General features: G+C 40.1%; 1 protein-coding gene across 4 annotated transcripts; it reads left to right on the top strand.

Moving 5' to 3' along the window:
• The first annotated feature begins 2,665 nt into the window (after window positions 1–2,665).
• Window positions 2,666–14,301, top strand: abhd18 (abhydrolase domain containing 18). 4 transcript variants are annotated; one of them, XM_086023973.1, is made up of 14 exons: window positions 2,666–2,949; window positions 5,036–5,144; window positions 6,561–6,645; window positions 6,731–6,831; window positions 7,755–7,830; window positions 7,933–8,019; window positions 8,299–8,324; window positions 9,414–9,552; window positions 10,000–10,089; window positions 10,508–10,609; window positions 11,071–11,309; window positions 11,474–11,610; window positions 12,216–12,378; window positions 12,623–14,301. In XM_086023973.1, the coding sequence occupies exons 2-14, from the start codon at window positions 5,053–5,055 to the stop codon at window positions 12,678–12,680; spliced, it is 1,395 nt and encodes a 464-aa protein (XP_085880099.1). In that variant the 5' UTR covers window positions 2,666–2,949; window positions 5,036–5,052; the 3' UTR covers window positions 12,681–14,301. The 4 variants fall into 4 exon arrangements, with proteins under 4 accessions (XP_085880099.1, XP_085880102.1, XP_085880100.1 ...); XM_086023974.1 differs by lacking the exon at window positions 2,666–2,949 and adding an exon at window positions 4,100–4,291; XM_086023972.1 differs by lacking the exon at window positions 2,666–2,949 and adding an exon at window positions 4,100–4,953.

The raw sequence follows: 14,301 nt of genomic DNA, 5'->3' as shown, positions 1-14,301 counted from the left end.
GCACACCTTGCCAACAAATGTTCATTAAAACAAGGCAACCTACCTGGAGTGCTACATAGTGCATGCAGAATTTTGTTTACATTTTCATGCGCAAAGGTTAATTTTGTTGCGTTCAGTCAGTTTTTTGTGACATGCTCATATTTTTGTCAACTTGTTTACGTTAAATTGTCAAACATAAAATGCGTTAACAGTCGTGTTGAAAAAGCCACATTATTTTATCTTCATTTTTATTTTGAATATCACTGATGTACTTTTTCTTTCTGTTGAAGTGGGGGCAAATCAATGAAAATCGAAATTTTTTAAATTATTTTTTTTCTCCTTTCCTTTCGGTTTTTGTGCTAAAGCCATATCACCCAGCCCACCTTCAGACTTTGCTTGTCCAGTTAAGGTTGTAGGCTGGCAACAATTTGACTTCCTCGTGGGACACATTATGGCATAGGTGTCAAACACGTGTCCTCAAGGGCCGCTTCCCTGCATGTTTTCCATCTCTCCTTACTTGCAACATGCCTGATTCAAATGATCAGATTGCAGGAAAGCGGCCCTCCAGGACCGGAGCTTGATGCCTGAGCTTTATGGCCACCCGTGACCTTTCACTATTGGATGCTGACAGTTGCGCTTCTTGTTATGCAGATGTCACGTTATCAGTGTGAATATGTCCTACTACGTGTGTAGCTGGGTGCCTGCAAAAAGAAAAAGGGGAGGTGGGGGTGTAAATAAACGCCCTCATTACCCACCAGGCCGGACTGAAGGCAGGCAGCCAGCGGGAACACATGGCTTTCTTTCACTTATTCTTTTTGGGGGGCAGCAGCTGTGGTGTGAGGCCAGCGTCAAGTCCGATGATTCTTCTGCTATAAATATGAGTGAATGAGCGTATGTCAGTCGCAGCAACAGTGGACCAAGGGCATGCTGTCTGGTTGATGTCGGGGCGTTCTACTCCTAAAAAGGAGAAGTCAGAACGCATTCATGTACTTAAAGTGCTTTTACAGGTGGACACTGGACAGCACAAAGTGCGTCTGATAGTATTCTTCCCTGCAATAATATGGACTATATGCACGGAGTGGGTGTGATGTATTTTCGGTAAAATCTCTTAGGGCAACGCACTTTCCGGTCATGCTGAGCGCCATTGTTTTGAAGCAGTTGTATTTGGGCTAAACAAATAAAAGTTGATTTGATTTTATTTGACTTGGAAGACATCCATAACTGAACAGTATGGACATGCAGGTGACAATGTTTTTTTGTTTTGGGTTCTGCCATCAGAACTACATCCAGTTTTCTTTGGGTTGGGCACTATCCACACCTGACCCGCCCTGGTAACGTCCCAGGGGGATATGACAGTTACATCAATGAAGATTAGAGATCCTGTCAGAGACGAAGTTATGCATTACCTTACCTGAGTTTCACGGACGAGGTTGTATGTTTGGGATCATAAGCATACAGCATCCTTTCTGACTTGAAGCTGTAGCATTTCCATAGCCCTTGTCAATGTTAATCTTTGTCTCATCAGTCCACGAAACATTGCTCCAGAATTTTTTAGGCTTATATCGGGACTTTCAGCAACTTCCAGCGTGGCCTTCCTAACCCTTGTGCTAATGAATGCTTATTGCTTCATTCTAGTTTAGTTGTGCTCGTAAGTTTACATACGCTAGGGGTATGTAAACTTACCTTATGACCACAACTGTTTGTCTACCAACTAGTGGCGAATGGTAATCTATCATCCATCCATCATCCAAACCCCTTATCCTCACAAGGGTCGCAAGCGTGCTGAAGCCAATGACAGCTGTCTTAGGGCATCCGTGCTCATAATTTTACAAACCCTTAGATATATAAACATGGTCCAAGTTGTTGAACCCATGCTAATGTAGTAGTAAAATTTGCTAATGTAGTAGTAAAATTTACTACTACATTAAAGCGGAAGTCAACCCAAACAAAACGCAAAATCAATCAGAATGCTGTGATTCAACTAGTGGGCCTGCTGGGAACATTCATTCATTATCCATACCGCTTATCCTCACAAGGGTGTCTTCAGGCAGTAGGCGAGCTGGTTGCCAGCCAATCACAGGGCAACACAGAGACAAACAAACATCCGCACTCACAATCACAGCTAGGGGCAATTTAGAGTGTCCAATCAACTTACCATGTATGTTTTTGGAATGTGGGAGGAAATTGGAGAACCCGGAGAAAATCCACGCAGGCACGGGGAGAACATGCAAACTCCACACAGGGAGGCCAGAGCCAGGATCGAACCCACGACCTCTCAACTGTGAGGCGGACATGCTAACCAGTCGACTACCGTGCCGTGCTGGGAGCATATTCTTGAAAAAAATATGTTTGGGTTGATTTCAACTTCAAGCTGCTAATGTAGCACAGGGGTGCCCATTATGTCGATCGCGATGACCGGTCGATCGTAAAGGCATCGTGGGTAGATCACCACCACCCTATCATCCGTCCTCACTACTGTATTGGTACGTTCACACCAACTGCGTTGGGAGCGTTTCTGGCGGTGCGTTTCAATTGGAGTCAATGTAGTTCGCGTGGGCGGGCGCCTTTGCGTCCGGGGTGGCACGAATGATGCATTTGAAGCGGTGGGACGCGGAGCGAAGCACCGGAAATCCGCCCATTCGCTCCACTAAGCGCGTATAAACAAGTCAACTTTTTTGCCATTCCCCCTCGAGGCAGCCAGTCGGCATCGGGCATACTACGTCACACACAGCCACACAGCGTCCTGTTCACTCGGCGGCTTTTTTTTTTTTTTTTTAACAGTTCTTGAACTTTACCAAGACAGCAATATTAATAGCATTAGCATAGTGTGAAAAAAAGTTGACTTGTTTTATACGCGCCGAATGGGCGGATTGTTGTTGCTGTAAATCTGCTTGAGGCTGGCTATCAGCAGCTACTGTCCGGTCTACGCGTCCCTGGCTGATTCCATTCAGTACAAGTCATCAGAATAAGGTAATTACAAAACATTTTTGTTGTTGTATTGTGCTATATAGGTGGATGCAGTCATTCAAGGTACACCAGCATATACGGTATATATAAAAATAATTCTCAATATATTTATAAATGTGTTTTGCATTTTTGGTAGGTGGTAGATCATTTTGACTCGGTCATGTCATAAGTAGCTCTCAGGCTGAAAAAGCGTGGGCACCCCTGAAAACATTAACTACTACAGTACTACATTATTGTGGGTTCAACTACTGGACTACGGCGCGTCCCACGTTTGGCAATGCACAGAAAAAGATCATCCAACGTGTGTGGCCCGTTACTCCGAAACGTCAACACGTCCGCCATATTGGAGGTGTCAGCAGCCGGAAAAGTAAATGGACTGAACTTCATAAAGACTTCATCTACAAATTGCAAAATGTTAATGCTTCTAGTTCACCCATCCACATGCACATTAATATATTTGGGAAACAGGTAGGTACGATAAGAATGTCATTTTGAATCTGATGTTTTAATGTAACTATAATGTTCAGTCTGTTCTCTTCTAGTGCAGTGCTATTAGTGAAAAGCTAGATGTTATTAACTATTAGAATTTTATGTCACTAATAGTACTAGCAGCACGCAATGGTCGACATACATGCACATACACGTGTGTGTGTGATGCACTTAAGGTATTATGCTGTATCCTAGGAAGGTACAGACCAAGATAAAAGCACTAGAACTTCCCCAGACTTCACCGACCGGCTCCAATCTGACGTCACTCGACAATGGCAACCCACATGGAGACAAAGACCCAAAACAGAATTAACAAGATTACAAACACATATTTATCTATTTTTATTTATTATGACATTCATTTAGTTATTCAAAATGACTTCACCTAACACAATGTTGTATTTGTACTGACTGCATGAAGATATGCCATAATATCGCTGCATGAAGTTATTTGGTGAAATGTATGAAATGCTTTGAACATAAGATATTCCTTTATTTTTATAAAGAAATTTTGAAGGAAGATTGCTGGAGGTTAGTTATCAGAATCAGCCATCTTTGTTGTTTACATTCACCTGGAATGCTTTGACATGACGGAACTGGGACAATCCGAGTGGGATAAATGAATTCAACTTCCCACTTTCCTTAAAAAGTAGCATTCGTATGATATTTTCAGTCAGCACTATGCCACCTCCAATATGGCAGACACTTTGACGTTTGATTCAGAGACAAAGATCGTATCTACTAAATGATGCGCATGGGTATGATACCCTTCTGGAGGGTCACCGACTGCCAATCTGCCTTTCTACCAATAAATTTACAGCAAAGACAGCAACGTTTGTACACAGAATTGGGTAATGTCAATAACCGCCTCCTATCAGAAATAGGTCTGCATGTTTACCAAAGTACCAGGGCGACTGAAAAGCTTTCAGATGAATGAGCAATGCTAAGCTACTGGTAGCTCCAAATGAAACTTTGGACAAGGAGCATATTTTCACTCGACGAGAAAATAATGTGTGAACGGTCTTCGTTCAACGAGGAAGCATAGCGACTCACGCATGTAAGTTGAATGGTCAATGGACATGCTTGCATCGAAGCAAGAACTTGTGTTTTGAAGCGCTGCGACTGCTAGTAGATGCACATACATAACTGTATCTGTCATAATCTGTCCAAATATTGTGTCCAGTAACCATACGCGTTTGCTGAACATTTTCTTGAAGCATTTAAGGATGTTCCTATGTGTTTTCGTCCATGTTATGTTTTCCTGTTGAACTCTGACATGTAGATTGTGTAGATTCCTGTTGCGCAAATGTTTACATAGTTACGGTAGTTGCGCTAAATGCGAATTCAGATTAAAGGTCACCACACACTGAAGTTATTTCAAGTGACCTTGTGTGACAATCTTAAATTTGGCTACTTGCTTACGAAATAACTTGACTGAAACTATTTTTTGTGATTATTGACCATTTATTCTGGATTTAATGATGACCTCCTTTCCACTGGATTGGCCTACAAGTTGATGTGAGTCAGTGGCGCATAATTGAAACACTTTACCACTGACCTTGATCACTTGATTTTAAACGATACGTGTTTCCCTGTTCAGATGCCTGGTGCTGGTCCATGGGTGTGAGTCGACTGGATGTATTTTACAGAAGGCTGCTCCTCAGCAAACTCTTCATTGGGGGTTGGGGAAAGCCTGAAGACCTCAAAAGGTAGTGAAGGAATGTGTACACATACCTATTTTTACTATCGTAACCAATTTTTAAATGTGAGAGAGACCATACATCACAGGGAATAATTTGCATCTGCTATGGTACTTCTTATCTCTGTTGTGTATTCGCAATAACCATATCATTAGCCTAACAGTTCAATATCATTTAAAAATAAATAAATAATATGCTGGCCCTTGTTTTTTCTTTATGTCTGTAGATTGTCAGTCATCCTGGTCATGGTAATTGTTTTTTCTTGTTCGAAGCATTCAAGTGTGCTATTGGGCAAACAGTAATGAAATTTCCACTGACAGTTTTGAGTCTCTTCTTCCAAATTAGATTTCGGTCGTAGTACCAAGACTGACCTGTTTTCGGCAGCATGGTGCCCCAGGGCGCACAGACTGGCAAAACAAATACAACAAAGGAGAAAGCGTTGAAGAATGAAAGGGAGGAAGATTTGTTTACCTTTAACTTATATACTGTGAAGTTGCAAACTCTTCTTCGTGCCTTTTTTTTTTTTATGGTGAAGGACTTGGCAGACATTAATCAAACATTCAACACCACCAGTTGCTCCTCCGTTTATGTAGTCGATTGCTTTCTGTGTTGACCATGGATGTAATGATATTATAATATAGATAAAAGACCGTCTCTTGGAGCCCTCTGCACAAGGACCAATTCGCATTGAGTCCCCAGTACAGTGGTGCCGTAGGTGTCAGCACGTACAGCAACCGAGGACCCAAGAGGCGAGACCACGGCTATGGCCCACCAAAGCTCCGAGAGCAGAGGGCTCCTCTGAGTAAACACAGGAAAATAAATGACTATTGCTAAAGTACTTTATACAATAAACAATAAAAAACAACAACTAAATAAAATAAATTGCAGAATAAAGTAGCCATATAAAATACATAGATATAAAAGACTAAAAATACTGAACAAAATTTCAAAGTAGGTAAATATTAATTAACATCTTAAAAAGTTAAAAGCTAGATTGTAAAGGTGGTTCTTGAGTCTAGTTTTAAAAACTATTAGGAGCACAGTGGCCCCCAGCCTGAAATTTGAGCGCATGTAGAAAATATTGGGGCGCACCCTGTAAATCGACTTGCAAATGAAATATTCACATTTCCACTCCTTTTCATTTTATTACTGATGATATAATAAGTAATACAAGTGTGGAAGAGAAGTTTGTCAGCAATAAAAAAAATATTCAATAATAATATTAAACATTCCCCCCAAAAACTGGTCACACGACATGTGCGCGACTAGATGAAAAATGTGCTGTACTTGCACACGTCTCATATTTTTGGGGCTAAATGCCAGCATTTCGGGGCTGTCTGGAGGCCTGTGTATGAGTTCTCTGAGATGATGCTAGAGCAGATGGATTTGTACTGATGTTGAACTCCGTGAACCTGTGCTCTGCAGAATTTTTGAGTTCCGTAAGCTCATTGCAGACAGGGAGAGGTGCAAGTCTCTGGTGCCCAAGGACTATCCGGTTTATATAAACAAGGTACTTCGGCTTCAAATGATCTTTATTTGTGTAGTGTTTCTGTTTAGTTTTTTAATATCTAAGTGTGTTCTGTATTTTTGCACAGACAGAAGCACACGCTGATTGTTACATCCATGACGGTTTCTTCGTTTCTCCACTGGAGCACTTAGTGCCAGGAATCCTGCCAACGGAGGCTGTGAAAGCAAGGTAGGAAACCTGATACCACCTCATTAACATGCTTTTTTTCCGGGTTTGCATTCACATGTGCACAATTGACAATTTAATCTACAGTCATTCTAAATGATTCAAGCGAAAAGTTGTGGGCAAATTTTAAACGTATTTAGTGTTGAGGAAGAAAAACCTCATGCTTGGTCACTTTTTTCATACTGACGTTGCTGATCATTTGATGGTTTGCTTGGTTATCCAAAATGCAAGCAAGCTCCAGAGCAACCAGCTAAATGAATATTGCATTTGTATGTCACAGATACTTGACACGCTTGCTGCATTGCAGGCTTCCAAACAACAATGGCTGCAGTACTGCTCTGGAAAGTGTTTTTATGGTTACTACACGTAAGCTGTCAAGATTGCAGCAAAGCACCTTTTTCTAATAAATATGGCTACTGCACGTCTCAACAAAGCTCCTCCCCTCAGTTCAAACTCACCTATTTGCTTGATAGTGCAAATAGGTGAGTTTATTCGTGGATGTTCCTCTAATCATCTGCGTTGTTAATGTCGAAGTGTGAATATGTGTAGATTCACAGTAGATGTTTTACTATACTGGACCGTGGGGGTGGGCGTGGAGACCAGACCGAAGAGCAAAAATCTGTGAATAATTGATGGCCATTGATATTGCATTGAAGGGGAATCATTTTCTTTTTTAGCACCCCTCCCAAAAAAAAAACTTCGATAAATGCGGATTATATGGCCAACAAGCGTTTTCCACATTTTCACATCGAACCCCCAATTTTTCTATAATGACTGTGTGATAGCAAGTAATGGAAGTGTGAATGTATTGACCACAGTCTTTGTTATCGATGTAATCTATTTTGAGCACCAAGTTGGTCAAAAGGCTAAAATGAACACACAATGTTCTCAAATTCACTGTCATTTACACTGACACATATTTTCAGGTTCCAGTTTATAGTTCCGAAAAGATGGCAGAGCAACAGACCAGTTTGTATTCACTTGGCTGGCACTGGAGATCATGTAAGTTTTGTTGTCGCCGTTTTTTTTTGTTTTTGTTTTTTTTTTTTTCAGTTTTTTTTTAATCCAACTGTACAAATGCCCATACACTTGTTCTCATTGTAGTTTTTCTGGCGCCGAAGGACCCTGATGGCCAGGCCTATGGTCAAAGAAGCAGGAATGGCTTCTCTGCTTTTGGAGAACCCTTATTATATCCTTCTGTTGTTTTTGCACCCTGTCAATGTTTTACATAACAGTGACTGCAGCTCCCAAGTTTTTGTTACCATCGAGACGTCGTTTTCCCATTAAATCTGCCTGACCCCTCTACTGAAATACAAGAATTTTCACAAGCGCTACCCTCTTTTTTATGCAGTGTTATTTTTTCATTTGAATGGGTTACCCTGCCTTGCCTCTAAATTCCGTCTGCTGGTCGTGTTTGTCCCGTTGTCTTTCCGCCTCCCAAAATGTTCTCCTTGACTCTCTATTTCACATGGCTATCGTAAACCAAAAGACCAGTTGTAAGTTTAAGCCCCTTTACTCACTGAAACATACGACCATCTGTACACATTCATACTTACTGTAGGGACAGTTTAGTATTCAACGGACCTAACGGACATTTTTTTAGGCTGTGAGAGGAAGCCGAAATGCATGAGAATCAATTAATTAAGAATGACCATGAAATACCATTGAATCTATTAGCACTGCAGTATAGGGATAATTCTAATTACTTTTAGCTGAAAATGAAAACAATGTTTACATGACCACATATTTTTATTTGGCTTGTGGCTGTATTGTAGACTTTCTAAAGGGGAAGTCAAGTAAAAAAAAAGTCTTTACAATAATACAGTATGTTCTCTGCGCCTTCACTAGTCTAAACAGGGCATTCTGATTACTATTGCATTTGTGGAATATAAATTTAGCAGCAAAATCCACCTCGTCCCCCCCTGAGATGGCAAAGAAGAGGTGGATTTTGCTGCTTAATTCATATTCTGCAAACACAATATTAAGATTAGATTTGATTAAGACTTAGTACCGTATTTTCTGGACTGTAAGCAACTACTTTTTTCCTAGCTTTTGAACCATGCGTCTTATATTAAGGTACGGCTATTCTGTGGATTTGTCTTCCACCACTGGGGGCGCTCTAACCGGAATTACAATACAATATGTACAATTGCCATTACCAGGATGTGACTGCAGGTGAAGGAGTTCAACAGGCGAGGGCGCTATGCACTTGGTCATTGCATTAGGTGGTATGCGGAAATAGAGCAACAAAAGGTGGATGTTATTCGCTGACAAACTGGAGTGGCAGCGGGCATTGAAATAAAGATAAGTACTCTTTATTTGCAGTGTTAACAGGCACTGTTAGGAAAGAATCAGTTCAGGTACATGTATGTACATTTACAGTTCAAAATCATACTGTAAATGCAGTAAATATCAAATTTTTCAACATGGATAAGTGCATCTTACGTATCGTTTTTTCCCCTTTTCTTTTTTAATAGAGTGGATGTGGCTTATGTAAAGGTTCGGCTTATAGTCCAGAAAATACGGTATCCGATCGATATTTCTGCAATTAGAGAACCATGTGATATCTGTTCTTCTTTTTTTAGGCGGTCCTGTCTAAAGAATGTGTCAGACCTGTTTGTGATGGGTGGAGCGCTGATCTTGGAGTCGTCTGTGCTTCTCCATTGGCTGGAGAGTGAAGGGTACTCACCTGTTGGAATGACCGGTATCTCCATGGGAGGATATGTAAGTGACAAGAGCATCCCACATTCTGCCACTAGAATCATTGATAGTTCAAGCATTTCCACGTGCCCAATGCAAAGAACTCACTAGGATTGTGACTGAGCAATTGTGGAGCAATTTAAGTAAAACCACTAAGGCTAATGAGTGAAAAGCAAACCTTCAGTTTGCTTGGGAACAAAACGATAATATTAATAAATCCGGATTTACTGTGTTCCAGAGTGACTGGCACATGAGGGCAATTGAAATGATGCAAACTTTAAACCGAGTCATGTAATTTGTCCACCAAATAAGGTCAGCTGACAAGGTGAAGTCAGAATGACAAGATTTTTCCATGAATTTTCTCCCCTAGCCTAATGGCACGTGCAACATTACCTTTTACTGTGCAGTGTGCACACACACACACACACACTGAGAATTTAATGATCTTTTGAAATGTTTGTTTGTCTCAAGATGTCGTCCTTAGCGGTGACTAATTGGCCGAAGCCCATCCCACTGATTCCCTGCCTGTCTTGGTCCACTGCCTCGAGTGTCTTCACCACGGTAACCGACACACTCTTACTAGCTAAGGAGGAGACATTAACACTAGTAATTAAATGTTCACTTTTAATTAATTGAATTGCATTGCCAAATTCCTGACTGACACAAAATTCTGTTGTGAAGATTATGAATCATAATGCCGTCATCTGTTTCTATGTCCAACAACCTGTCTGTTTAATTGTATGCATTACATTCTTCCCTGCATATGGACAAGATGCACTCAGTCCCCTGCTGGAGAGTATTTATTTAGGAATATGATAAAATAACTCTTACAAGGTTGGTTTACATGCATACAGTTTTTAGATATTGATGTGATTATCTTTTTCTGAGAAGACGTCTCGTCACGATGCAAAACATTTGAAGAACCGTTGCACCTTGAATTTGTCTTTCTTCCGTTTTTGTGTGTTTGATGCTCTCATAGGGTGTGCTAAGTAAAGCAGTGAATTGGTCGGAGCTGGAGAAGCAATATGCCGTCAATTCAGTATATGAAGAAGAGATCTTTAAGCTGTTAGAGTATTGTGGGGTTGGTTGACAGTCTTTATTTTTACTTGCATATCATTCAACACTTACAATGGTCAGCAGCAAATTTTAATCACAGATTGCATACATGTACTGTATTTTTTATGCTGATTTAAAAATTGCCCTTATTTTTTTCTTTTTTTAAAAAAAAAAAAAATTTTCATTTTTTGTTTTTAAGTTTGACACTAAAAGCTTGCGCAATACGAGTTTTTCCATGTGTTGTAATTTATAGCTGTGACCTTTCAGAAAAAATTGCACCTGTTGCTGAACCTATAATATATAATACGACTGTGTTACAGTATATTATGTATTATAGTTATTATATTATTACCGTTATTACTCTGAAAATCTGTTGTGCTAGAGAAAACAACGAGGGCAGAAAAAAATGTCTCTGATTAAAATTTGTTGACTAGTGTTGTTGAGAGAGTGACATGTAAGCTAATTGGGTGTGCCTCCATCTGTTAGGCTGACTCCTTCAAGATGGCTCAAGAGTTTGTAAAACACTCTGCAGGAAGAGTGAATTCTTTCGAGCATCTACTGGACCAGCCTAGACAGGACAGCGTGTCAAAGGGCTACTACTCCAGGGCAGGAGGAAAGGCAGAAATTGGGCCTGACCTGTGGATCGGCGACGACATGGCTAGGGACAATTTCGACACATTATTATCAGTGGACAATACCAAGACAAGTTTCGAGCCTTTACCAAGGTGATCATTTGTAGCTAATGTAAATGTTGTCATTTTGTACACTTGGTACACTTATGATACATTGCAAGTTGTACTTTTGCTAATACAGTCCCATATTGTGTATTCCTACTAGTTCTCAATGCTGTCATTTATTAGGTTTTCTCTAAAAATCTTTTTTTTTTCAGTGGCTTCCGAGCAAACAAACCACTGACTGGGAAGAAGGCAGATTCAGCCAAAATGAGCCGACCATCGTTACACAGCGAGTCGATAAGCTTCATGAAGGGAGTGATGGACGAGTGTACGCACATGGCAAACTTTTCTGGTTAGTGCTGAAGAAATCGTACATATATACAGAAACCTGAGAAGGAACATGCTTTAGTTCCACCTAACCTCTGTCCCCGGTTTCCGTCCTGCATATTCAATCGACCGGTCTAAGGTCCGTCCCTCGCCGGCGATGACCAATCGGCGTCGAGAACGTAATCTTCACGTCACACGCATGCGCCGCACGAGCAGACACGGCGTCAAACAAAGAAAAAATAGCAAACAAAAACAACTGACACATACACAGCGTTGTCATCGGTGAAATAAAAAGATTATGGGACACATCATTGCGTTTGTAGGGACCGCAAGGCACACCACACCCTTTTATTGCTTCCTTACTTGACCGCATGTCAGGAGCGCGGCATCTGCAGATGACGCGGTATCGGTAAAGTCCGTTCTCGACGCCGGTTGGCTGACTCCGACCGACTGGGACCACGTGGGTCGACTGAATATAGGACGGAAACCCGGGGACGGAGTGCCGATGCCCGGCTCTGCTAGAAAGTGCCTGAAATACCTGCCAGAAATGCACACAACAAATTCAGATTTCGACAATATTTCATTCTATTGCCTCAAGTGAAGCGCTACTTCTATTTCTGTCCCTCCCAGTCCCCGTTGACACCAGTCTTATCATCGTGGTGCAGGCAAAAGAGGACGCCTATATCCCTCGAACAGGGGTCCTCAGTCTGCAGGAGATCTGGCCTGGATGTGAAGTCCGTTATATGAATGGAGGACATATCAGTGCTTATCTGTTTAAACAGAACGTCTTCAGGTACCACTGACGACTTTGACAAAATCACAATCATAGGTTGATCAGTTGCTGTACATTGTTTTTCATTTGATTGATTCATATTTATGGCCTAGAAGTGTTTACATAGAATCTACTGTAATTGTGACTTGACCTTTGTGTTAGCATAGATTAGTGATAGCATTCCCAAGTTTTTATGCTTCTCTTACTACTAACAGTCACGACTTGTTTGTATTATTTTCTAATGGATTCATGTTTTTGTTTTTAGACAGGCCATCTATGATGCATTCAACAGATTCTGCCTGAAGTATCCCCACCTTGTGTAGCCATGACAACCCTAAAGGCCCTTATGCGTTGCACTTGTACTGTGTGTGTTTTTGTACAGTACCCATTAGAGTTCTTCCAGACCGTCCACTTGCAACTTCTCTCTCGGCCTGTAAAGGGCAATGCAATTGTGCAGCTTTAAAAATATGTTGTGTTCTTTGATTTATGTCAAGTGATTGTAATAAGTATTTGTGGCTTCCCTAAACCACACATTTACCAACTGAAACAATTCGCCTATGTGGCTGTTTTAAAACATTTTATAAGAATAGAAGTTACCTGTACAGCATATGTTGAGGATGTTGTTTTTTTGTTCAAGTTTCTTGTTTTCTACCCCATTTGTAATCAGCCCCATTGACAATTAGTATCCTGTTACCAAATGGTCCATATTTGCACACCAGTCCCAATATGTTATCCTGCAGGGTGTTGTTCTGAAAAGCAACCTGCACATCAAAATACACTTTATGGACAAAACTGAAAAATGTTGGTCCTTAGAATTTAGAATTCATAATAGAATTCACCCCAATGTACAGTTTGTATTTTCTTTTCTTCTGAAAGTCTGTTTGCATTTGGTTTTGTAGATTCCATCAAATTCCTTTCTTTTTCATTTAGATTTTTCTAAAATATTTTAAGACATTTCTACGATTGAGGTTAATAAACCATCAACGAATACAATAAATACATAATATAAAAAATATATATTTTATCTGAATGGCAGTGCACATTTTTAGTCTACAAAATTTGATGACGTAAAAAAAAAGAATTCCTGATTAAAATCTACATGAGAAGTACATTTGAACTTTGACCACTGCTAATTTTGAAAAAAATTACATTTAATAAATCACAACCTACGTTACTGCAATTGAGGGCATTTGTTTTTTTAGTGCTATCCTAAATAAAATACAATGCTACGTCTGTAGGCTGTTAAAGACTAATCAAGTCATCACGGTATAAAACTGAATACTACAGTTGTTGCTACCCTCTGTTTAAAGACTTATTTAAACATATTTGTAAACCCACTTGACTAAAAATGTGTTCTTATATGGCAATACTCAGTATAATTGCAAATAGATGTAATTACAACATGTCAATCCTCAGCTTGCCTTAATGCTACTGATTAATTTGTAAATTACATTTGAATTGAATCTACTGGAATGTGTTAATATTTGTTCAGGAAACGATGATGCCTTTGGTGCTACAGTGGACCACAGTAAGCTACAAAAATGTCACATTTGTTATGCTCTAGTCATCAATTGGGCTCCTGGTGGAATTAAGTTGTTCATTGTGTAAGTGTGTAGTTGATCTGATAAATGACAGCAAATCACGGGAACAAACCATTTGTATTTAATCAGCTAAATTGTTGCACTAAATGGCCGCTCATTTTCAGAATGCCAATTTTAAACTTAATTAAATTGAACTTACTAGTATTAGTGGAATTGTATTACTTTTCCTCCTTCAGATTTGTCATTGACAAGGATTACTTTTGTGCTTTAACTGCTTTCTACTCGTATATAGTATTTGAGGATAGCCTTCTGTTGTTGTTGGTCTTTTACGGAGCAAAGAAAGCAACTGGAGAACACAGTTTCTTGAAATCTTGACAATAAATTGACCTTAACATGTCTAGAA

Source organism: Filicampus tigris, chromosome 2, assembly GCF_054856515.1.
Source record: "Filicampus tigris isolate MCC_2025a chromosome 2, RoL_Ftig_1.0, whole genome shotgun sequence".
NCBI classification, from domain to species: domain Eukaryota; kingdom Metazoa; phylum Chordata; class Actinopteri; order Syngnathiformes; family Syngnathidae; genus Filicampus; species Filicampus tigris.
Note: the sequence above shows the minus strand (reverse complement) of the source record. Positions and strands in the feature narration are given on the sequence as shown.

Coding starts and splice junctions, on each gene's coding strand:
- abhd18 (XM_086023973.1), top strand. CDS start 5,053: ATGGGTGTGAGTCGACTGGATGTATTTTACAGAAGGCTGCTCCTCAGC. Junction 6,646..6,730: donor ATCCGGTTTATATAAACAAG/GTACTTCGGCTT, acceptor ATTTTTGCACAG/ACAGAAGCACACGCTGATTG. Junction 12,379..12,622: donor TTTAAACAGAACGTCTTCAG/GTACCACTGACG, acceptor TTTTGTTTTTAG/ACAGGCCATCTATGATGCAT.